General features: G+C 38.9%; 1 protein-coding gene across 7 annotated transcripts in view; it reads left to right on the forward strand.

Moving 5' to 3' along the window:
* Positions 1-23,005, forward strand: part of GK (glycerol kinase) — a 68,973-nt gene that overhangs the window by 17,426 nt on the left and 28,542 nt on the right. For 3 of the 7 annotated variants that reach the window (XM_045298654.1, XM_045298658.1, XM_045298655.1), the window contains exons 4-10: positions 5,031-5,108; positions 13,792-13,875; positions 17,245-17,318; positions 19,012-19,149; positions 21,298-21,407; positions 21,841-21,907; positions 22,787-22,804. In XM_045298654.1, coding sequence (XP_045154589.1) covers positions 5,031-5,108; positions 13,792-13,875; positions 17,245-17,318; positions 19,012-19,149; positions 21,298-21,407; positions 21,841-21,907; positions 22,787-22,804 — 569 coding nt within the window. The remainder of the gene's footprint in view (positions 1-5,030; positions 5,109-13,791; positions 13,876-17,244; positions 17,319-19,011; positions 19,150-21,297; positions 21,408-21,840; positions 21,908-22,786; positions 22,805-23,005) is intronic. The other 4 variants (XM_045298659.1, XM_004713880.4, XM_045298656.1 and 1 more) reach the window with 3 other exon arrangements.

The following is a 23,005-nucleotide window of genomic DNA, read 5'->3' on the forward strand; positions in this document are numbered from 1 at the left end:
CAAAGCAACAAAAGAAAACAAAGCAACAACAACAAAAAGCCAATGACAAACAAAAACCAACAACAAAAGGAAAAGCCTATAGTTAGTTCAAGGACCTTTAAGAGTGTTTTCCGGTTGAGTCTGAGGGGGTGTCATGCCCTGGCCCCAAAGTCTATTTTTGGCATTCCCTGGGGACTTTGTTGCTCTATTCCCCTTGCTTATTTTTCATTTTTGCTGGAGCATCTGGATAGAAAAGGGAGAGATCAGAATAAGGAATCAGTTGGCGTTCGGGTGGGGATTGAGAATTAAAACAGTGCACTTGTAAAATCTCTTTGAAACAACAGTGTGTGATCTCGCTGGTCAATACCTAGTTTTTAAAATAGAATGTCTACCTCCTTTGAGCTTTTTGTCACTTCTTCCAGGAGGAGAACAAAACAAAAACCAGTCATCCAAGAGTGATGTAATCATATAAAATATGAGTGCATAATGTGGTGACTATTATCTCTTAATCAATGTATCAAGTTCCCCAATCAAGGGGTTATTATTTTTTCTTCCTAAGGCATTTGGACAATAGTTCAAAAACAAAAGAACACTCACTACCATCAAGTTGATGCTGATTCATAGCGACCCTATAGGGGAGGGTAAGACTGCCCATGTGGATTTCTGACACTGTCAATCTTTACGGGAGTGGAAAGCCTCATGTTCCTCCCATGGAGCAGCTGCTGGTTTCAAACTGCTGACTTTAGAGTTAGCAGCCTAACACATAACCGCGACATCACCAGGACTCCCTGGTCTATAAGTTAAATATCAAACTCATTGCCGCCAAGTGTATTCTGACTCACAGTGACGCATAGTGAGGGCAACGATGGAAGAAAAGTGATGGTGTTGGATTCAGATCATCTTGGCTCCGAGACTTACCTGAGCTCCTGAGTACAAAGTGGTTTTTTTCAGACTTCCCTTAGTAGAAATAAAATCTCTTTAAAAAAAAAAAGATGACAATGGCTAAACGCAACCCAGCGAGAGTGCCTACTATGTGTTACGTATTTTGTAATGGAGCAAAAATAGATTCCTGCAGCTAAGGAAAACACATGAATCCAGTAATCACAAATGAATAATAGAAAATTATTTCAGACGTTTCTAAGAAATAAACACCTAAGTACAATGTGATCTCTCCCGATGTTTTTTAATCAGTGAAGTTTTAATTACAGCCATATTTCTGCTCTTTAGATTTTATATATTTATTTTGTTGTTGGGAATGTGCATAGCAAAACACACCAATTCAACTGTGTCTACATGTACAATGCAGGGACATTGTTGACATTCTTGGAGATGTAGAACCAGCCGTTCTCACCCTCCTATGTTGAGCTGTTCCCCCTCCATTAACATAGAATCACTGCCCCCTAAGGCACTTATCTAGTATTGTTCCAAGGGTTCATTCACTCTTCATGGCAGTAGAATGTCTAGAGTCCATGAGAATTTAAAATTCTATTCTGTATGTCTTTTCTTTTGATCAGGATTCTTCTATAGAATCTTTAATTAAAATGGTCAATAATGGCAGCCAGGTACCATCCAGTTCTTCGGGTTTCATGTCAAAGGAGGCAGGTGTTCCTGGAGGCAATTAACTACACGTTCCATGTCCTGTTCGTCACTACTCTTCTGTGCCAGGTGAAGAGGGGCCACTCTGTGAGCCTTGGATGAGCATTTGAAAGCTTTTAAGACCTCAGGCCCCACACAAGGAAGTAAGAGACAGAACAGAAGCATTACACTCATTCAAGGCAATTTATTGGGATGTTCCACAAAACCATGAACCTAAACCTCCAAACCAAGGATTTATTAATAATTTTTAATACTGTGCACATATGAATTATACCACTATCACTATCAGTAACAGTGCTTTCAATGTCTTTTAGAGTTGCATTTACCAAGTTTTAGGTCATTAATGCATCAATATGTGTGTCAGTCATTTCCTTGAGCTCTGAAAACTGCATACACAAGTAATCAGCATTCAGTAGCATACTTTGTTGTCTACAAAGTCATTACCAAAGACATAGTCCAAGGCAATGATGTATCATGATTTTGACATAATTTCACTTCTTTACAGGTATGGCAGGCTACTATGTTGGCCTCATGAACTCATTTCGATATCATTTTTGTCTTATTTTTGTGGTGTATGTGAAGATAATGCACAGCTTCTGCCTAGATGGCCTGTTGTACTTTGGCATAAACTGCTTTGAAGGAACACCAAACCCAGTTTTCCGTCTTCACCAGTGCAAGCACTGTACCTGATTTAGGGTGACCCAGCACTCCCTGTGGTGAACCAGCCCTCACAATCAAATGGGCCCAAGGGGCGGTTGTATAATTGAGGGGTAAAATTAAAGAGACATCAGACAAGATAAAGCATGCAGGCACTCACCTCCCAGACGGCCATGATCTCAGCAGCCAGGTCCGAGCAAAGAGAGGGAATATATTTCCAATCACGGCTTATATACATTTTCGGGGATGTGCGAGGCCCCCCTGATTGCATCATAACCGGAAAGGGGTTGTACCATAGGCATGCATGCAATAGTAGGGGGACGAGCTAGGGGTGTACATGCAATAAGAAGGGGAGGCACTAGGGGTGCACATGTGACAAGATGGGCGCACCCTAGATTCAAGATGGCAGCCTAAACATGATCCTGCTTGAGTTGGCTTGACCTTGTCTTTGCACTCTCCTTCAGGGGAGCAATCCACTATCCTTATCAGCAGGGAGTGGGCCCCACCTAGGGTGAGACAGACAATAGGGTCTGACTGCTCTAGATGACTAATAACCCTCAGGGAGATAACCTAAGCAGTTGACCTCCAAGTGTACAGTCATTTACCATGTGTGGCAAGCAGGGTCTTAGGTTTGGCATATAATATGGGGAGGGGGGTTGGGGGAGAGAGAACCTGTGGGAAAATCTTTCTGTATCCCACAACTCCCTTCTTAGGAACAAGTAGACTGTACATGGCTAAGGACAAGAATATTCTCCAAGCCCCTTTGGTACTGGGCTAGTTATGTGCAATCATTCTCATGTGTTAGCCTGTTGTTGCTCACTGTGTTGGTCTATTTCATTGAGGGTTCCCCCTTTTCACTAACCCAGTTAGAACAGACTCAATAGTAATGCCTGATTTTGTGTTTTCCCCTCCTTCACCAAGCATGATGTGCTTCTCCAGGGACTGGTCTCTTCTGAGAACATAGCCAAAGTATGTGAGATGAAGTCTAACCCTCCTGTCTTCTTAGGGGTAATCTGGCTGAACTTCTTCCCAGACAGACTTGTATGCTCTTTTGGCAGTCCCAGATACTTTCAATATTGCTCCTTAGTACTATAGTTTAAATACTTAAATTTTTCTTGTTTTCCTTATTCGATGTCCAACTTTCACATGTATATGAAGTTGTTTCAACTTGCCTCAAACACATCTTCCAGAGATTTGCTATCTGAAAAAGCCATTTTCCACGTGGCACATTTAGTCACCACAGCGTCTTCCTCTGAGGCCCTTAATTATTTTGTTATTTGTGTTTTTAAAAAATAGGCGTTCATGATGAATTACTATTTCATATAGTTTTACATCTCATCTGTAAAGGTACCAGGCCAAGACAAAAATTAATACCTTGGAGCATATCCAAAATCTTTAATTTTCCCAAAACAATTTTTACAATTTGGTTGTAACTTTTCACAGGCAATTTGAAGCAAAATTTGACCAGAGATTTTTGAATGTCGATTTTAACAAATTCGATTTTACTTATCACAGTGCAGAGTAAAAAGTAAAATACCTCCTGAGGCGGGAGTGGGGGGGCGGTGATGAAAGTGAAGTTCAAACCTGCTAAAGAGTGATAAACTGCATTTCGGATATGCTAATGGTCCTAGCATTTGTAACCAAAAGACTGTGAGGCCCCGAAATGGATACTTTATATGCATGTCACTTAAGTGTGCCCCAGATAAACTAGGGCGAAGCATTAAAAAAACTGAATGTGTGATTCTGAAAGGAAGATTAGAAACTACTTAGAATCACAACTATTAAGAAAGGCACAGGTGCTGGGATTAACAGTCAGGAAAGTTTTCTTTACAAAAGAAATATCAGAAGACTTTGGGGGTAAAAGTGGCAAGAATTCAGACCTTTGAAAAAGGCCAGAGACATTGATGAAGACCTGTACACCTGGGGAGGTATTTAAGATGTGTTTATGGCTGGAAGAGAATCCAGAGAAGCTATTTTATTGGACTTTATCAGCAAGAAAACCAATTTTACTCAGAACTAAGGAATGCAATTAAGATAGGCAAGAAGGAGTGGTGTGTGAGCATGTGGTGGAGAGGAGTGGTGTGTTTCTTCAGTGACCAAAGAATCAGAACTTAGTACTGTGCTAGATTCTGAATACACATTAGGATGAGCTAATATGGGAAGGTAGCATAAGGGAGCTAGAATAGTTCCTCAAAGGATGATGCCCAAGAGAGAAGCCACTTTTTTTATGGAAAAATCAATGTCGTGTGGAAGGCTTGACTTTAGTTGACAGTGAATTCATTGTGATCCCACATTATAAGGTTGCCAATAAAAGAAGGATCCATTCACAATGCTATACTCTATTTAGCAACCTCTTCCCAGGTCCCAGTGAGGGATTTTTCTCTGTGGTTATTTTCTTAAATTATTACGTGTCCACACACACACACCAGAGAGAGAGAGAGAGGTTGGCTCCTTCTAAAAATGAGGACGGCTTGAAATAAGAAGTTGGGTATTATGAAGATGGAAAGTTATTGCCTTCCTCTTTCACAAGCTAGCCTGGGGAGCCTGGATCTAGGTCCACATAATTGTGTACTGGTTGTCAAAATGGATAGTCGGAAGAAAGAGGAACCCTTCACATAGGGAGTTCACTTTTTCCTTGGTCATTAAAAACACACAAACTAAATACTACTTCAAATGTTCCAGGTGGGCTTTCGAATTACGTTTAGTAACACCTGTTTAAAGAGAGATAGAAACTATTCTGAAGTCATTTTCTACTTGCTTAATTTCCCACTCCCTTCTGTTTAACTTTCTCTTTAAAGCTATAGGTGTCAGCAATCAGAGGGAAACCACTGTTGTCTGGGACAAGTTAACAGGAGAGCCCCTCTACAATGCTGTGGGTAAGCTGTCCTGCATGTTTGTCAAATGCAGCTCCTTTCTCTACTTGCCAATGTGGTTCTACTAAAATACCCTCTTAAAGAAAAAACCCCGCCTTCATCTCCCTACAATCAGATGGGATGGGCAGAAGAGTCTTCTACAGAATGGGTTGTGTTTTTTATCTGTCTTTAAATTATTTGTTCCCATTGAATTCACTCTCCTGCTCTCACCGTTTCCTGATTATTTGCATTATGCCAATGATGGAATATTGCTGGCATTGTTGTCTAATCCTCGCTGTGCCTGACATTCAGCACAGAGCTCACCTTCTCCTATCTTCCTGAAAATAAAATCAGAAATGTTCACAGTCCTCTACAAAGTCCTCGCTCTTCCTGTTGAGGAATTTGAAATTTGAAAAGGAAATCTGAAATTTTTGCTCTCTCTATGAGGAATTTGCTTATCTCAGCAGGGGTTCAAAAATGCAAAATCTTGAATATGCCGCTTTCACCAATCACATCTTTTTAAAATGTGGAGCACTGAACGACAAGGACACTTGCTAAAGGAAAACTTGGGTTCTAAATCTACAATCACTAAATGTTTCATTCTGTCAGAAGTAGCCAAGCATGTACATAGGTTTTTATCAATAAGATACCTAGGGGTAGGGTGGGGAATGAAGCTGGAATTGTTAGATCTGGGACGGTTTATAGAGTTGTTACCAGGAGACAAAGGGATCCAGGTTTGCCTGTCACTGTTTCAGCCAAAGACAGAGGCCAGATTGATTCTGTTCTGAAGCATGAGACAGAAGGAAACAGTGCTTCAAAACTCCAGTGAAAATCAGACAAGTTATATATCTTCAAACTATGTGATAGAAGCCGGTTTTTTCAATTATCACAAGAAGAGGTTAGCAGGTTTTTACAAAGATCCCAGGAAACAATTGAGATACTCTTAGAAAAAAAAATTTTTTAAAAAGAGATAATCTTAGAAGGCAAATTTTCAATGATCATTAGGAAATTATCTATACCTGTTTCTCCATGGGCCATTAGGCCACCATCCCCTGTAACTTCATACACCTGTGTTGATATACTATAAATAGGGAGATGCTTCCATTTATAGCCTTACCAGACCATCATCCTGGATGCCTCTGAGTGGGGGGGGGCGGTTGGTCCTGGCTACTTAGCTTTTTTCAAACTTTAATGACCTTGTTAGCCTCCTTCCTGAATTGGAACATCCCTACTGATTGAGCTTTAAAGGAAATTTTACTGCAAGGAAGGGGGCGCTTATATTTTGGATTTTTTAAAAACATTTTGGATTTTTAACAAACTAAATCTTAAATTATGATATATTTCTAATATTCTGATTAGCAGCAGACTCACCCCTCTGAGAGTGTGAACTGTTTTTATTTTACCACTGATTAAAGTCATATTAAAGCAGAAAATACACTAACGAGAGGTAAAAAGAGCATGAAATTTTTGGAGCAAACCTTGTTAAGAAGATTAAATTATTTTCATGTTGCCTTTAAAAGCCACATGTCAGCTGTATTTTCTGTTGAGAAAGTTGAATGTTCAAAGCCAAAACCAAATATCCTATTCTCTATATAAGTTAGACAGACTAGACTATTGCAATTCAATGGCTAGTATTTGGGAGGGTATTCTTTAACAGATCAATGTTAGCTAACTTCTTGAACTTGTTAGGACTTTATTTACTTACTTTTTTCTAGTGAAAGGGCAGGTCTCTTCAAGGAACCCAGGAAGTTCCTGTTGAACTCCAAACTTTGAATTGTGAAAATGCAACTTTGGACTTTGAATTGCCATTTTAAAATAATGCAACCAGGTTAGTAAGTTGAAGTTATGCTTAAAGTGAAGGATTAAAGTAAATATTTTACAAGAAAAACTTCCTTTCTGGGATGAGCTTATTTTCTCATTCCCTTGCCTTTCACCTGGGTCCCTCTGTACTTCTGTCCCATAATATGTGCTTTGGGTATTCATGCAAACTATACCTATGGGATTTGAAGAATGCCCCCCCCCCTATACTGCACTCTGTACATCTGTTTAAGACTTTTTTATGTCTTTGGGGCTATGTTGGGTGTTCTGGAACATACAGATTATATCAACTGATTTTATACATGCTTTATAATCTAGTTTTGGAAAGAGAATAAATACAAAATTAAGGACTAGTTGATAAATCTTGACCCTGGGAAAGTTTTACTAGTATTATTTTACAAATTAATTATGAAAAGGTCATATGGCTTATCCAATGCCATGTAGGTTACTTAGTGGAAGTAAAACCACAAATTGAACTTAAATCTGCCCACCCCTTGTGCTCTAATTTGGGTATATAGAGATTGGTGACACTGTAACCCACTGCTATGGAGTTGATTCTTACTCATAGTGGCCCTAGGTAGGGCTTCCAAGTCTGTAAATCTTTCCCAGAGCAGATAGCCTCATCTTACTCCTATGGAGTGACTGGTGGGTATGAACTGCTGCCCTTGCAGGTAGCAGTCCAATGCCTAACCTGTTATGCCACCAGGGCGCTTAATGTAGTCAAAAGGTGGAAGCTAGCTAGATGTTCACCAAAATACAGATGAATGAAAAGGTTAATTTAAATTAATTTTTACTCTTAAAGCTATCGTGTTGAAAATACATTAAACATTAAAATATATGCCAACAGCAGTACATGAAAAGAATGTAGTACATGAGAGGAACTTGGTACAAATGAGGTTAAAGTGTTTTGAGACCCTTGTATTGTCGAGGATACACGCGGAATCCTCTAAGTTAACTAGTAATAGAAAAGTAATATATAAATAAAAAGCTTCTAAAGGTACAAAAATGGATGATAATTTAAAGAGGCAAGAGAAGAAAGTTTTTAAAACCAAGGTAAGAGGGAAGGACAAATAGACAGTATTTACATCTAAATAAGTAAGTAATTGCATTTTAAAAGGGCAACCTTTGTCTCTCCCTGCAGTGAAATCTAGAGGAAGGGGTCAATTGAGGCTGCTCCTGAGTTGATGGAATCAATCAGTGAGAATGAAGAGAAGGCAAAAGGACAAGACTTGTCAGAGGAAGCACACAACCTGTATGTTTTCAAATTGGATAGATAGAGCATAAGCAAGGGGCAACAATAAAACAGGATTGGGGGATTGTCAGCCTGCCAGGGGAAAAGGGAGAAATTAAAGTAATATTGAAAAGGTGCCAAGCTGGGAGGAAAATGGCTCGCTTTCTTGCGTGAAGCGAGAATAGAACTTGCAATCAAAGCTGATTTCTGGACAAAGGAAAACCATGGCTCTATTATGAAGAATGGTTTGAAATGTAGAGTAAAAGTCAATAACAGAGGTGATATTCACAGCTTCTTATAGGTGAATGCAGCACAGGAATCAGTGTCTCTCTGTGTGCCAGGTTTTGTGATGATTCCTAGGCATGTCATGGTGAACCAGATAGGCACAGCACTTGCTGTTAGGACATAGAAGGTTAAGAATGGGTATTTGGAAGCCAGAAAGAGAAAAGAAAGAGAGAGGGAGTAGTTAGCTAAGGAAGAGAAGCCACTAAGTAATGACAAGAATAGATTCTGCCTCCAGTTATGCGCTAAGGTGTTGTGGTTCCAGATACGGGTTGGGTTTTTTGTTTTTTGTTTGAAGAGGGGTTTGAGAGTACCTTTCAACATAATACTAAATCTTTAGCAACTTTATCCTAAAATAACATAATGTTGGATTGAAGGAAGCAGAATCAGATACTCACATTTACTTGTCTTTGAGCTTCTTTTTCTTGTTTATATTAGTCTGTGGGCTTTACACTCTCTTTTTCTCCCTTATCTCTTTCTCTCATAAATCTATTACTGTAGACCTATCTTGAACTTTTGGCATTTTTCTCTCTAACGTGCTAAAGTAGGTAACTGATAAACAAGGAGATGGACAGAACGGTGACTCTTTCTCACTCTCTCTTTTTAAATGACCTTGGTTTTGTGGCTCCAGAGTTAAGTTCACTCACTCACAGCAGTTTGCAGCCAAGAGAGGAGATTTTCAGTGCATTATTTGTAGACCTGGCTTATTGAAGAAGGCAACGATCAAGAAGCCCTAAGGGGTAAGCTCTACCTTGTCCCACAGGGTCTTAGGAGTTGGAATCCACTTGAAGGTAGTGAGTTGGGTTTTTTTTGTTTGTTTGTTTGTTTTTTTAATTTACTGACATCTTTTGTAGCAGATGCAATTATGAGTGTAGTAAAACTTTTAAATTAGTCCATTGGAGCACACATGTCCTGTTAGAAAGTATATATGTGTGTGTGTGTGAATTCAGTAATCAGTGAGATAAATATTGGCATGGTGTCTAAAATGGAGACACAGCCCCATGCATCACTGCTTCTCGGCCACTGTGCCACGTGGCAGGTGTTTACTATGACAGCCTCACTGGTGGATTGGCAACAGCATGGTGGCCTTTGACCAGAAGCAGGCTTTTGGCTTCTTTTGTCTCTTGAGATCTCTTCCTTACTCTCCTACCCACTGCCCCACTTTGAGCATTATCTTAACCAATGCTCTTTTCTGAAGGCCCTCTCCCTTTTTCCCAGCCCTTTCTTTCCCAAACCAACTTCTGTTAGTGATGCAAATATCTTTCTGTATTCTAAACATTGTTGACAGAAGTTTGAGTTTACACAAACCCACACACTACAACGATTAAAAAGCATGAATGGCTCAAATATGGAACAAGGGAATGGATGTTTGAACCATGGATATTTAATATGTGTATACACACCTTTCACTGAGGCAATCTAACTAAGATGGCCCTTCGAGGCCAGGTTTAACACTTGCCACTACAAACGACAGGTGTGTAGGATAAACCCCACCCTAGCAATTTTTTGTAGAAGACAAATCATGGTTTAATGTGAACATATTTGTAGTAAGGACTAATAGCTAAGGCGGAAAAAGTAACTGAATGAAGAGCTTTAGAATATTAAAGAAAGGTACCCACTATATCATTCATCATTCGTCTCTGAAAACTTTTTTCCTTACTCAGATGGCAGTGCAATATTTATTCAATGAGGTTTGATTTTTTAAAAGACAGGGCTTCCTACTGTAGGAAAGAATCACAGTCTCAGAAACCCACAGGGACAGTTCTATCCTCTCCTATAGGATTACTATGAGTTGGCACCGACTTGATGGTAGTGAATGAGAAGGAGCCCTGGTGATGTCGTGGATTACAGGTTGGGCTGCTAGCCACAAGGTCAGAAGTTTGAATCTACCAGTTGCTCCATGGGAGAAAGATGAAATGGACAGCTCGGGTATCGATTTACAGCTGCAGAAACCCACAGGGGCAATCCTACTCGGTCCTATACGATTGCCGTAAGTTCGAATGGACTCAAGGGCAGTAGGTTTGTGTTTGGGGATGGCACATAACCCTCTCTATTTTTTGGTGAGCTCAACGGACATTTGAAAAATTATTTTGTTATTGTTGAGACTATAGATAGTTAAACCTACACTGATTCAACCGTTTCTACATGTACGATTCAGTGACAGTGAGTCTGTTGGCTGGGAGGCCTTGTGATATAGTGGATTAGACGTCAAGCTGGTAGCTGGTAACTGCAAGGTCAACAGTTCAAAACCACCAGTTCAAAACCAACAGGAAAAAAGGAGGTTTTCTATTCCCGTAAAGAGTTACAGGAAAAAAAAAAAAAAGACAGCCTCGGAAACCCACAAGAGCAGTTCTACTTGTCCTATAGTCGCTGTGAGTCAGAATTAACTTGATGGCACGGAGTAAGGTCATGTTTGAGTTGCGCTGTCATTCTCACTCTCCTTTGCAGAGTTGTCCCCTGCCCCATTCCCACTCCCGTAGAGTAAATCCAGTGCCCCTTAAGGCTCCTATCCAATCTTTCAAGTTGATGTTGTCACTTTGACTCCATATCCACCCCTTGCCATCAAGTTTATTCTGGTTCGAACTGCTGACCCTGCCGTTAGTAACCCAATGAGTAACCACTACACCATCAAGACTCCTTTGACCATATGTTGATCTCATCTTAAAAGAGCATAGTGCTCAAAAAAGACATTTTTTACTAGTTAAGCTAAACTGTTTGGTTTTTAAGATGCCAAAGGGGCATACTTTCTAGTCTGTTTTAAAGGTAATAATTTCAGGGGTTTATCCAGCCTCCATAGCTTCAGCAAATCTTGTGTTCATGAGAACTTGAAATTCTGCATTCTCTCCCTTTTGATCAGGGTTCTTGAGTAGAATCTTTGATCAAAATGCTTGGTAATGGTAACCACATACCATCCAGTTCCGATCTCAGGCAAAGGATACAGTTGTTCCTGGAGACAATTAGCTACATGCTTCCTAGCCTCCTCCTAATTTGACCTTTGTTGACCTTTGTTGTCCTTAGAGACCAATTGTCATTTCCTGTGTGACAAGCTTTCTACAAAGTTGCAATTTTAAAGTGTCATCCTCTTTTATTTTATTTTTTATACACACCGGTTAACAACCGTAAGCCAGTGATTAAACCCATGTAATTATTTGCTGAGATGTGAAGGGTCTTTCAGCCCAATTCATTTTTGTGTTTTAAGAACTCTGCTGTTTCAAAGTATCAGCATTAAAGAAAACCAGAGACAGGAAATCACTTAAAATTCCTAAGTCCACTGGGCCTTAAACAATGAAAGTATGGATTTTACTTTGTTATTTTGTTTTGCTCTGGGAGGGAGCAGAATTTTTTCCCAAATTTGTAAGGTTTAGAATATTGACCTTTATCAAAATCCACTTGTTTTCCAGTAATTCTAGCCTTAATTCTAGCCTTTTATTACATGGAACTTTTGCAAGAGGCACATCTCCTTCCATCTTGGGTTTAAAAATATACTGCTAGATTTTGCAATGACTTAGTTCTCGAATTCTGGCCAGTTTAATTTAAATACAGAGAAATTATATTAGATTTAAACTTTAAGGACTCTAATCCTTAGTAGTTTTTATCCCATTTAAGACTTATCCGGGCTCTACCTATATGTCAGAGAGGTTCAATTCTGGATTCAAACCTTGGGTTCAAATTCTGACTTTCCCACTTACTACCATTCTGTCTCTAGTCCCTTGGGATTTCATTGGGAGAAATTAAAAGTATGCACCTGGTAGGCGCAAGTTGAAGATTAGGAAGTTAATATATGTAGAGTACACAACACAGTGCCTGGTCAATGGTAAGGCCTTAGTAAGTGTTGGACATGACCACCACCGACAGTCCCGAATTAACCTTTCTAACCCAGGAATGCAAGATGATAGGAATTCTACCTGGAGTCACACACATTCCTGGCAACCACTGATTGGCATTTTGACATTTGCATGCATTTTAGCATCTATGAGAGGAAACCAGTTATCACCTCACTCTCTGTTTTTCTTTGGCCTCCACCTGAGTGCAGACAGTGCATCAGGTGATGGCAGTCATTGATATTTTCTCTCTTCTCTTGCAAACGACCTCTATTGACCTGGCTTAATGAATAGCTTACCTTTGGGCAAGTGGTATCACGTAGCAATTAAAACGTTTTGCTGATATTAGGACTCTTGTAGGCAATTCAACCTGATAACATTGTGTGGAACTGTCAGCAGTTCTTGCTTAGGTACGCTCTATGACCTGGAGCCTCACCGGCTCCCTGCCTGTCCAAGTCAGACGCTCCTTTCCTCACACTATCTCAGAAGAGATGTCTTATTTGCCCTTGTTTCTAAGTTAACTAGAAAGAGTTTAGATTTTCCCTGGTGGTTCTGTGTGTGTGTGTTGATTTTCTGAGGTACCTTTTCCTTCTATTGGTAGTATTAATAAAAGTTATGCAAATGTGTGATGCTTTATGATTCTAGATATTTTCCAAGTAATTTCCTCCTCAGCACTGTTACTGTGTTCCCAAATATAGTAACCCTACATTTCTCTTGGCTCTTACAACTTTTTTCCCCAGGTATATATCCTAATCTACCAGACATATATATTGAATGTGACTTTGTTTGATATCATGGGAGATTTCAGATCATATACAGATTGTGGATTTTTCTTTTACGCTATTCATTTGATGACCTGGACCATTTAAATCTGATTTATTTGGTCCAGCAAAAAGCCATCATCTAGAAGTAGATTAGAAGTGAAGTCACTTTAGAATGTAGCGATTCCTGTTCCCTCTAGTCACCCTTTTCTTCCTGTAGAGGTTGCCTGGACCCCCTGCCACTCCTCCAGTGAAATGTTTTCTTGGCACTGTGGTCACTTTGAATCTTAATGGACACCATGGCAGTGAGCTTCGTTATTGCTTTTAGAGAGTTTTCTCAAAGCAGCCTTTAGGTATCTCCACACAAATGACCAAGACAGAGATGGTGACTTAGTCGTTAGCATTCCTTCGTAACAAAGCTATTCCCTAAGGATGAGCTCCCAGAGAAAGTCACCTATCATTTCAATACATGAGTAAGGTGAGCGCTAGGTAACCAACAGAGCCACTTTTCTAACTCGGACACGTATCTGTTGCCAGGTAGGGAAGAATCACTCTGAACCAAGTCTTCATCCAAATTGCAATACTGCTGCAGGAGGGACTCAGTCTGTACGTCCTTTGTTCCCTTTCTATTCCGTCTCTTCCTTTTCTTTTATGACACTCAAATGTATGAAACAGTGTTAGTTCATCCCATTCTAATGACCATCCATTTCCTGAGTGGTGAACAAGAGAACCTTGCGAACCTTGAATCTGGCCATCTCTAGCATGAAATGCCATTATTTCTTCTAATGCTCCAGCTGCTCCAGTTTCTCCTGACCCTTCAGCTCCAGTTGCCGTTGTTCCTTCTGGCTCTTCGGTTCCAGCTGCTGGTGCTTCCTCAGGTATTGCTGCTCTAGCTGCTGCTCGCTCCTCAGCCTTCCACTCAGACTTGTCGGGGGATTGCTGATGCTGGTTCTGGAGCTCCCGCTTCTCTTGATTGTCCTCAGAAATTACCTACACAAGCGGCTTAGGCTTCCCACTTGGGGTCTTCTCTTTGGCTTTTCAACCCTTGTGCAAATTTAATTCTGTCATCTGAGCTCCTTTAATTAGTTTTCTAACTTTTTTCATCGTTTTTAATTCAGTTAATCTGGAGCATTTGTGAACTGCTTGGTATTGTACCATCCACTGACACTTTCTTCTTGGGCAGTTTTACTAATTTATTCCATTTTTCTAATTGCCTTCAAGTCTTTAACTGTATAACCAAAGCAAATATTGTGACATCTTTCCATGATCCTAGACTAATGGAAGGACACGACCTTTAGAGACCATCAAGTCCAACCTCCTTATTTTGTCTTTAGGACCAATAGGCCAAAGAGGCTAGAATGACTTCCTTAAGCCACATACCCTGTGGATGACAAAACCTGACGTAGAACTTGGGTCTCCGAACTTCACATCCAGTGTTGCCAGTCTTCTGGCGACAGATTGTTTCTGTAGCTCATGCTCAGCCCTCACTGCAAGCTTTCAAGCGAAGAGTGCAAGAGCTCTGTGACTTAAGGCTCCTTATGAAGGAGCTGTCCTGTCCCGGAGCCACAGGGACTTGGAACCACCTGATAGGTTTTGTTTTTGTTTTTAAACAAACGACTGGAACAAAGCCGGGTACTCGAAAGAACATGCTTAGAAGAGAGGTTTTCAATTTTCAGTATACCTCCGAATACTTTGGGAAACATTTAGAAATATCGAGATCCAGGCCCTGCCTCGACCCACAGGCAGAATCCTGTAAGGTTCAGATATGCTTTCTGGGGGCATTTATTTAAGGGAGAGATTTCTGTGGAGATGGTCCAAGTTTTAAGTTTCTAAATGATTGTTAGAGGAGACTGTCCAAAAGATCAGAGGTTTGAGCCCACCAGAACCTCTGCTAGAGAAAAGGCCTGGCCATCGACTTCCGTAAAGAGAAGTGACGGGAATCCAATGGAACAGTTCTCCTCTGTCTTAGAGGGTCACTGTGTGTCAGAATGAACTCCGTAGCACACACTCATCTTACTTGTTACCTACATTCAAACATGGAAAAAACACTGATCGAACAGGCTTATGTCATTGAACAAAAGGCCTAGAACAGTGGCTTTCAAATGTATTTGTTCATGACCTTTGGTAAGAAAGTATACTTCACACGCCCACATCACTAAAACAATATTTTGTAAATCAGTACTTAACCAAATGCAGTGAATGCTGATATTTTGAATTGGAACCATCCCCCTCTTTTTCATTTTTAAAGCAGGTGATTGAAATTTACTAAATTGAGTTCAAACCCACTGTAGTTGGAAACTCAGTTGCTCTGAGTCAGGTCAGAATTGACTGGCTAACAGAATGTTTGGTTTCGAACTGGTAGTCGGAAACACTGAGGATTGAGATACCCTTGTTGATTCTATCTACTGAAGATACCAGACTCTTTTCTCTTAATTTCTCTACTTTTTCTAATTACTTCTGTTAAACCATTAACATCTGCTGCAGTTGCTTGCCTGTCAAGAAAATCCACTTTTTCATAGCCATACAATACTGCCACTGTGTAAAAAGTGACCGGTCCTTGTTCCCTGGACCTGGGAGATCTTACCGACTCCATGATGATGCTGGCAATGTCTTGTATCAATCAAAATAGCCCAAACTAAATTAATAAAATAAAGGAGGGGAAGTCCTTTGCCCATGGAGCTAGTGAATTATCCAAGGATAATTCAGTTCAGTTCGGGTACTGTTTGATTCCAGACCAGACAGTATCACCGGGATCCCCCTGTATCGCTCCAGAGGAGCTAGCCAGATTCAGTCCTCCCCTTCTACGAAGAAGGTCTCATATCCTGAACGCAAATCTCCATTGGTCTGGTGCTTCCTTCTGAACCAACCACTGGACAGAAACCCATCCTGGAGCTGAGTGGTAGGGCCAACTCCCAGGCAAACCACATGAATGAAAATGAGCGAGGGATGTTTTCTTAAAGTGAATTTGAGATTGCTTCCAGAAGCACAGGATGGGCAGCAAACGTAAATGTCTTCTGCGGGACCATTTTTATGTGTTTTTCTCCCTCCCCCCCCCCTTATTTCCTTGCTTGTGATAAGTCTCTAATTGCTGCTTTTCACATCTCTGGAAACCAGTGGAGTGGCTTGAATTTCCCAATATAAAGCTCAGGGAAACTAGCTATTGTCATCAAAATCATGCACTGCCAACCCTCAACAAGAATGAGAATTTATTAAAATTCACTGAAGGAAGTAACTGGTTTTTAAACGAAGATACAATGAAGACATATTGTAGTTAAAATAAACATTAACTGCCAGTTTTCAAATATGTAGTAGGCAAGCTTGTGTAATCTTCCCTATAGCTCTTTAAATAGATTCAGGGCCTGAGTCTTTTCAGGAGCAATCTGAGCACAGTCCATGTCCTAAAAATATCAACTGGCCCCGAGCAGATAAAAAGTGAACAAAAGTTAAATACCAAACATGGATCTAAAAACCAATGATCCCGCCATCCCAATCAGTTACCTTGCACAATGGCTCTATGTATTTTTGAATACCCTTTCTTTCTCAAGGCTTCTATCACAGAGCAAAAGGGAAATACTTCCTACTGGGGGATCAGAATGGGCACAATAGTTACTTAGTAAAGATAATGTTCATCTGTTAAAGTGGTGTTTGGTTTGGTTTGTCTTTACCATCCAGTATAAAGAAGGCATGGTGATTTTCAAATAAGGCTTTTGGCAATCTAGGGTCCTAGCATGTTTGAAAGATTTCAATGTAAATAATCATGTCATTTACAAAAAGCTGAATCTTATTTTTTCCCTCAAATGATATCAGATTCACTACATTGTCTCTGTCACAACATGCTCCCAGGTTTTCTAAGACAGACTCATCCATACATGGTCCTTGATCCTAGGCTATATATTCTGTATTGGTCCATGTTCTAGATTTTCTCCAGATTCATATATGCTTACAAAAATTACTATGGAATGTATTAAGGTTTTTTCCTATAAGAAAGATATAAATAAGTTTCCTACGGTATGTATTGTTTTTTGTTGGTCTGTGATTTTGCATAAAAGCCTTTGATTCTTCCTCATAAATTGATTCCTAACAAGATACTCATTCACTTCTAATCCTCTAATTTCTGTCTTTTGACAGCTATAGCATTGTAGTTGCTTATGGAAACTAATCAGTCTCCTATTCTTGATGGTGATTTCATTGAGCTCTGATAATATTATGATGTTCTTTCATATATATTATTTTATTTTGGTTTATAGTATGGCTTGATCTAAGAACCCAGTCTACGGTTGAGAATCTTAGTAAAAGAATTCCAGGAAATAATTTTGTCAAGGTAAGAAAGCTCTTCAAAAGCACATTATAAGACTAAAAAAATATGTAGATTTTCCTAGAATAGCCCTATGGGCCTTGCATCTTATTACACAATCTAGAAATCTATAATTTATAGATTATTTATCCACAGACAATGGAGACCCACACAACTGGAAACAAAAAGACCCCAAATTTGACAAGTTGGTAGGAACCAGAATGTGTCTTAGTGGTTTAAGCCGTATCCCCCAAGCAAGGCTTTTGATAATATGACTGTGCTGTCCACACCTATCCCTATGCGCTTCGCTGCCCAGCAAAGAACTTCTAGGTGCTTTTGACTTTTTTTTAAGCTTTTAATTTTTTATCTATTTAATTTTTAATCGTTTTATTAGGGACTCATACAACTCTTATCACAATCCATACATACATCAATTGTGTAAAGCACATTTGTACATTCATTGCCCTCATTATTTTCAAAACATTCGCTCTCCACCTAAGTCCCTGACATCAGGTTCTCATTTTTCCCCTCCCTCCCCGTACCCCCTCCCTCATGAACCCTTGATAATTTCTAACTTATTATTTTGTCATATCTTGCCCTGTCCAACATCTCCCTTCACCCACTTTTCTGTTGTCCATCCCCAAGGGAGGAGGTTATATGTAGATCCTTGTAATCGGTTCCCCCTTTCCACCCCACCCTCCCTCCACCCTCCCAGTATCGCCACTCTCACCACTGGTCCTGAAGGGATCATCTGCCCTGGATTCCCTGTGTTTCCTGTTCCTATGTGTTTTTACAGTTACCTGGCTTCAGGTAGACCAAAAATGGAAGACCTTCATTGAATTCTTCTTCCACTTTGTTCATATGAAGATGACTAATAAAACTATCCTAATACTCAGTTCTATATTCTTGTATTGTGTATTTTTCTTAACCTCTTACATAGATTTATTAATAAATTTCCTCTTTATTATACTAGCAAAATATGATTGTTAAGCCCGTTCATGTTTACATTTTACCCATTAACCTTTATTCAGATCACTTCTCCCCTCTTCACTGTAGTTACTGAATTTAAACAACTTTCTTACATTGGTGGCATAGTGGTTACAGTGTTAGGCCATAAGGTCAGTAGTTTGAAACCATCAGCTGCTTCACGGAAGATGAGATTTTCCTCTTCTGTAAAGAGTTAACATTTCAGAAACCCACAAGGGCAGTTCCGTAGAGTTCCTTTAGCATCCCTGCAAGTCAGAATGGATTCAGTGGCAGGGTGTTTCTTACATAGATCGCCTCTGCATTACTTTCTTCTGGCCTGTCTTTGAGTTCTCTAATCTCCACTCATTTGATATCATGTGTGGTATTTATAGTTACAATTATTTAACTATATATCTATACAAATATATACTCATAAAATCAAAAGGGTTCACAAAAGTGAACGTACAAATTCTCCCTATGTAGATTACAGGGCATATCATGTCATTTCATTTCCTCTCTGCCTTGCTACGTGGATGATCTTTGAACTGTAAACATATCACTCTGATCTTTGTTCATAAACATGCTTTCCTGTACTATGAGATAGGAAAAATATAGTGGGATTGCCTTTTTGGCCCTGGAATGTTTTGTGATTCCTTGACTTTTTAGCTGAGTGGCTTTATTTTAAGCTATGATAACTAACATGCAAAATATATTAAATATGCTAACTTAGTTAACAATTTCATAATTGTCATAGTCCAAGACAGGCCTTCCGCTTAGCACTTACTTCAGTGCAGTGAAACTCCGTTGGATCCTTGACAATGTGAGAAAAGTTCAAAAAGCTGTTGAAGAAAATCGAGCTCTTTTTGGGACCATCGATTCATGGCTTATTTGGGTATGTTTCAATATAACGTGTGTGTGTGTGTGTTTAACATTTTCTGGAAAAAATTTAGACTGGCTTGAGTGGTATTTGTTTTCTACTGAAAGTTTGAATTTTTTCGTTACCATGATTAAGAAAGTTATCCAAGAAACAGCAAGACATTCAAAATCGTCCACTTTGGAGGCATTTTTGCCTCCTTCCTTTTTATTTTTTCTTGTCTTGTTTCAGTAAAAATGGAAGATAATTACCCAAACCAAATCTCATGTCTATGATTCATTGAATAAGTAATTTAAGTAGCCTTTCTCTCTTGTCTACCATGCATTTCGTTCCTACTAGTCATTTAACATGATAAAACACCTAGACTATTACTTTGATCATTTATTCACTTTCAACATTGTGTGACCATCTCTTGTATAATCGAGTCATAATAAGAAAGTAAATCATAGTAGATATTTCTGTTATTGAGTATTTTTGCCCAAACTGATCCATGAATGAGTAGGCACTAACACTTCAGATGTTTTCCAGCTAGATCTTAAAAGCACATGTCCTGTGGTTATTTCTCTATTTTGTTGTTATTTTTTATAATGAACTTTATTTATTTATTTTTAATAGCTTTATTAGGGGCTCATACGAGTCTTATCACAACCCATACATTTAATGTATATATTTTCAGATATACCAGAAAGTAGCAGGAATGGTATAATGAACCTCTGCATTGGGGAGCCAATTAGAGCAAGAAACAGTATATGGCCAAGCCCATAGTTTTTCCTCCCACAGATCATGTTAAAGCAATTCCCAGACATATAATTTCATTTGTAAATCCGTCAGTAAGTACGTGATAATCTTTTACAACATTCAAGGGGTCTCTAAGGGAATACTGTCCCTCCTCTCACTTGTTAAATCCACAGAGCAGGTCTTTCAAAACAAATATTCAGGAGCAGTCTATTCTCCACCCTTCCCTGTGCCTGGCCTGGACAAGGTGTGATTGTGCTCGTGGCAGTGTTCCCATGTGTCAGTTAGGGTTGCCTGAGTGGCTCTGACATCTGCCTCTAAGGAGCTTTAGGTAGAGTGTGGGGAGCGTGACTGCAGGAGATTCAGCAGAGCCTATTTTGGCTGTACTCTGCATGGTGCTAGTTAGCCACTTTTGCTCTTATCTCATCTTGTATTGTTTCCATACAAAAGAAAGCACCTGAACTTCCAGTTTAGGTACAGGAACATTAACCTTGGCGAGTTTAAAACTTGTTCAAAGTATATGTTTGCTTCAGCACAATCCCAACCCAATGATAATTTTTATTCAAAAAAGCAAACAAACACCAAAAAACTAACAAAAACTAAACCAGCTCCCCCCCCCAAAAAAAACACCAGAAGTGTAAAATCCTTGATGCACTAATTTCAATTAATTTTACCTTGTCAAATTTATGATTACTCCATATATTCAATTAATGTTTCCTTGTCAAGTTTATGATTACTCCAAATATGATTACTCCATATTTTCCAAACATGAGAGGATGAAAGCCAAGCTGATGAATTACATGTTGAGCTGCTAAACCAAAGGTCAGCAGTTAGAAATCAACGACTTCTCTGCAAGAGAAAGATGAGGCTTTCTACTTCCAAAAAGAGTTCCAGTCTTAAAATCCACTGGGACAGGTTTACTCTGTTCTATAGGGTCCCTATGAATCAGAATCTACTCGTTGGCAGTGTGTGAGTTGAGTTTGTTCTATCTAATACAGTAGTCACTAGCCATATGAAGCTTTTCAACAGGCTATGCACCTAGTCTGAGTTGAGATGTACTATGAATAGAAAATAAACGCCAGATCCTAAAGGCGTAGTACAAATAAAAAGAAGGTAAAATGGCTCAATGTTTTATATTGATTACACGTTGAAATGATGCTTTGGGTATAATTATTTAAATAAAATATGCAGTATTATTAAAATTACTTTCTCTTATCCTTACACTTTTATAAATGATATTACAAAGTTTAAAAATTACCTATGTGGCTCATATTTATATTTCAGTGAAATACTGCTGAAAATCAGAAGTTAGATCATTGGATTGCTCCATTATCCTGCTCTGTGTGCATTGCTGCTGATTGTCTCTTAACAAACATATAAATTAAACTATACAGAAGGGAACATTTGACACGTTCTTTTTATGTTGTCCAGAGTTTGACAGGAGGAGCCAAAGGAGGGGTCCATTGTACAGATGTAACCAATGCAAGTAGGACGATGCTTTTTAACATTCATTCTTTGGAATGGGATAAAGAACTCTGCGAGTAAGTTACTTTTGCCATAAGTGTAATTTGCCAAATATGTTACCTGCTTATAACCTGCTTTCAAATGTCAGTGGAACACCAAAATTTAATTGTTCATATTTCAACTATAGCATGCTAATCTATGTTGTGTGTTTTTGTATGAGAGGCTACTATTGCATATGTTAGAAGTCTTAAGTATTCTTTAAGGAAGATTGGATTTCTTTAGTAAAGGTAGATTTCCATTTTTTTTCATTCTTGTTGATTTGCTTACTTGCTTGTATAAAGTCTGAAGCGTACAACTACATCTGTTGGATTATCTATTGCAATTTAATTTTATACTTAAATACCTCCTGTTTCCAATATGATGCACATTTTGCCTTTAAGATATGTAAAGATTTCCAGATATTTCCTTGAACCAGCCTTATATACATGATACTATCTTACTATCTTTCAGCTTTTTTGAAATTCCAATGGCGATTCTTCCCAGTGTCCGGAGTTCTTCTGAGATCTATGGCCTCATGGTAAAAAAGGAGAACACTTATACTTTCTTCCATTAAAAAAATGAGGGAAAATGTCTATTCAGAATTCAGAAGTCAAATGTATTATTGCTTCTAGTTTGGGAGATTTGGAACATTCCTGTTTGGTAGTATATAAAATTAGAAATTAGTGTTTTTAAAATGGTTTTATAATCTACCCCCAAAATTTGGAGGATTCTTTTAATTTACTATAGATGTCATGGGAATGTTTGACCCACTTTATTTGTACAATCCAAATAACTTTAGTAATTGTGACATCTACTTTGAATTTATGAGAGGGGGGACTACTTACATTTTAGTGCTAGCATTTTTCCTGCTAAATCTCTTTTAGTGGCCAAACAGTGTTATATAGTATTTGCTTCTGTAATAACCTGAGCAAAACTTTAGCAAAGAAGCTGAAAGCAGAGAATCTGTTTTTGATTTGTGGTTGCTAATTAAACTGATCGCCATATTGAACATTTTTACTGTTAGCTTCCTTCAAACTTAGAAAAAGAATAGTTTCAGAAAAGTATCCTTGACATCATTTAGTTAGAAACTTTATTGGCCTCTAGGACTGTTAGTGAAAGAATTGGCCACTAAAAGCTCTGGATAAAGTTTGAGCAAGAGTTTTAAAAATATTTCATATACAGTGAAGCTTTTGAAGGCAACATGTTTTTTCAAGGGAAGCATACTTGCTGCTTATCTACAATAAAAGCACTTCAGTAATTTCGTAGCTGCCAACAAACTGACTTGGGTCAGGGGAAAATGACTACTCTTGGGAAAATGTTTCAGAAGATATTTTAAAAACACACACACATTGAACACTTTTCTCTTGCATTTAAAATATTGTGCTTCTGTCCCCTTTTTTCCCCTGGCTGACTGTAGAAAATCTCTCACAGCCTGGTGAGTAGGTTGCCCACCAACTATTGCTACCCATTCATTTGGAAAAGATACAGTGCATTTCCACTTCGATTCAGACAAGCGGAAGTCCATTTGCTGAACAGATGTATCAAGAATTTGTGTCATCTCCATCCAAGTTATGATAAACTCTAGTCAGGTTTTAGTGTGTTTGCTTGTTTTCCTGATTTAATCATGTTGGTTTAT

The sequence above is a fragment of the Echinops telfairi genome, unplaced genomic scaffold (assembly GCF_000313985.2).
Source record: "Echinops telfairi isolate 266 unplaced genomic scaffold, ASM31398v2 ScPeMD7_7436;HRSCAF=8474, whole genome shotgun sequence".
Taxonomy (NCBI): Eukaryota; Metazoa; Chordata; class Mammalia; order Afrosoricida; family Tenrecidae; genus Echinops; species Echinops telfairi.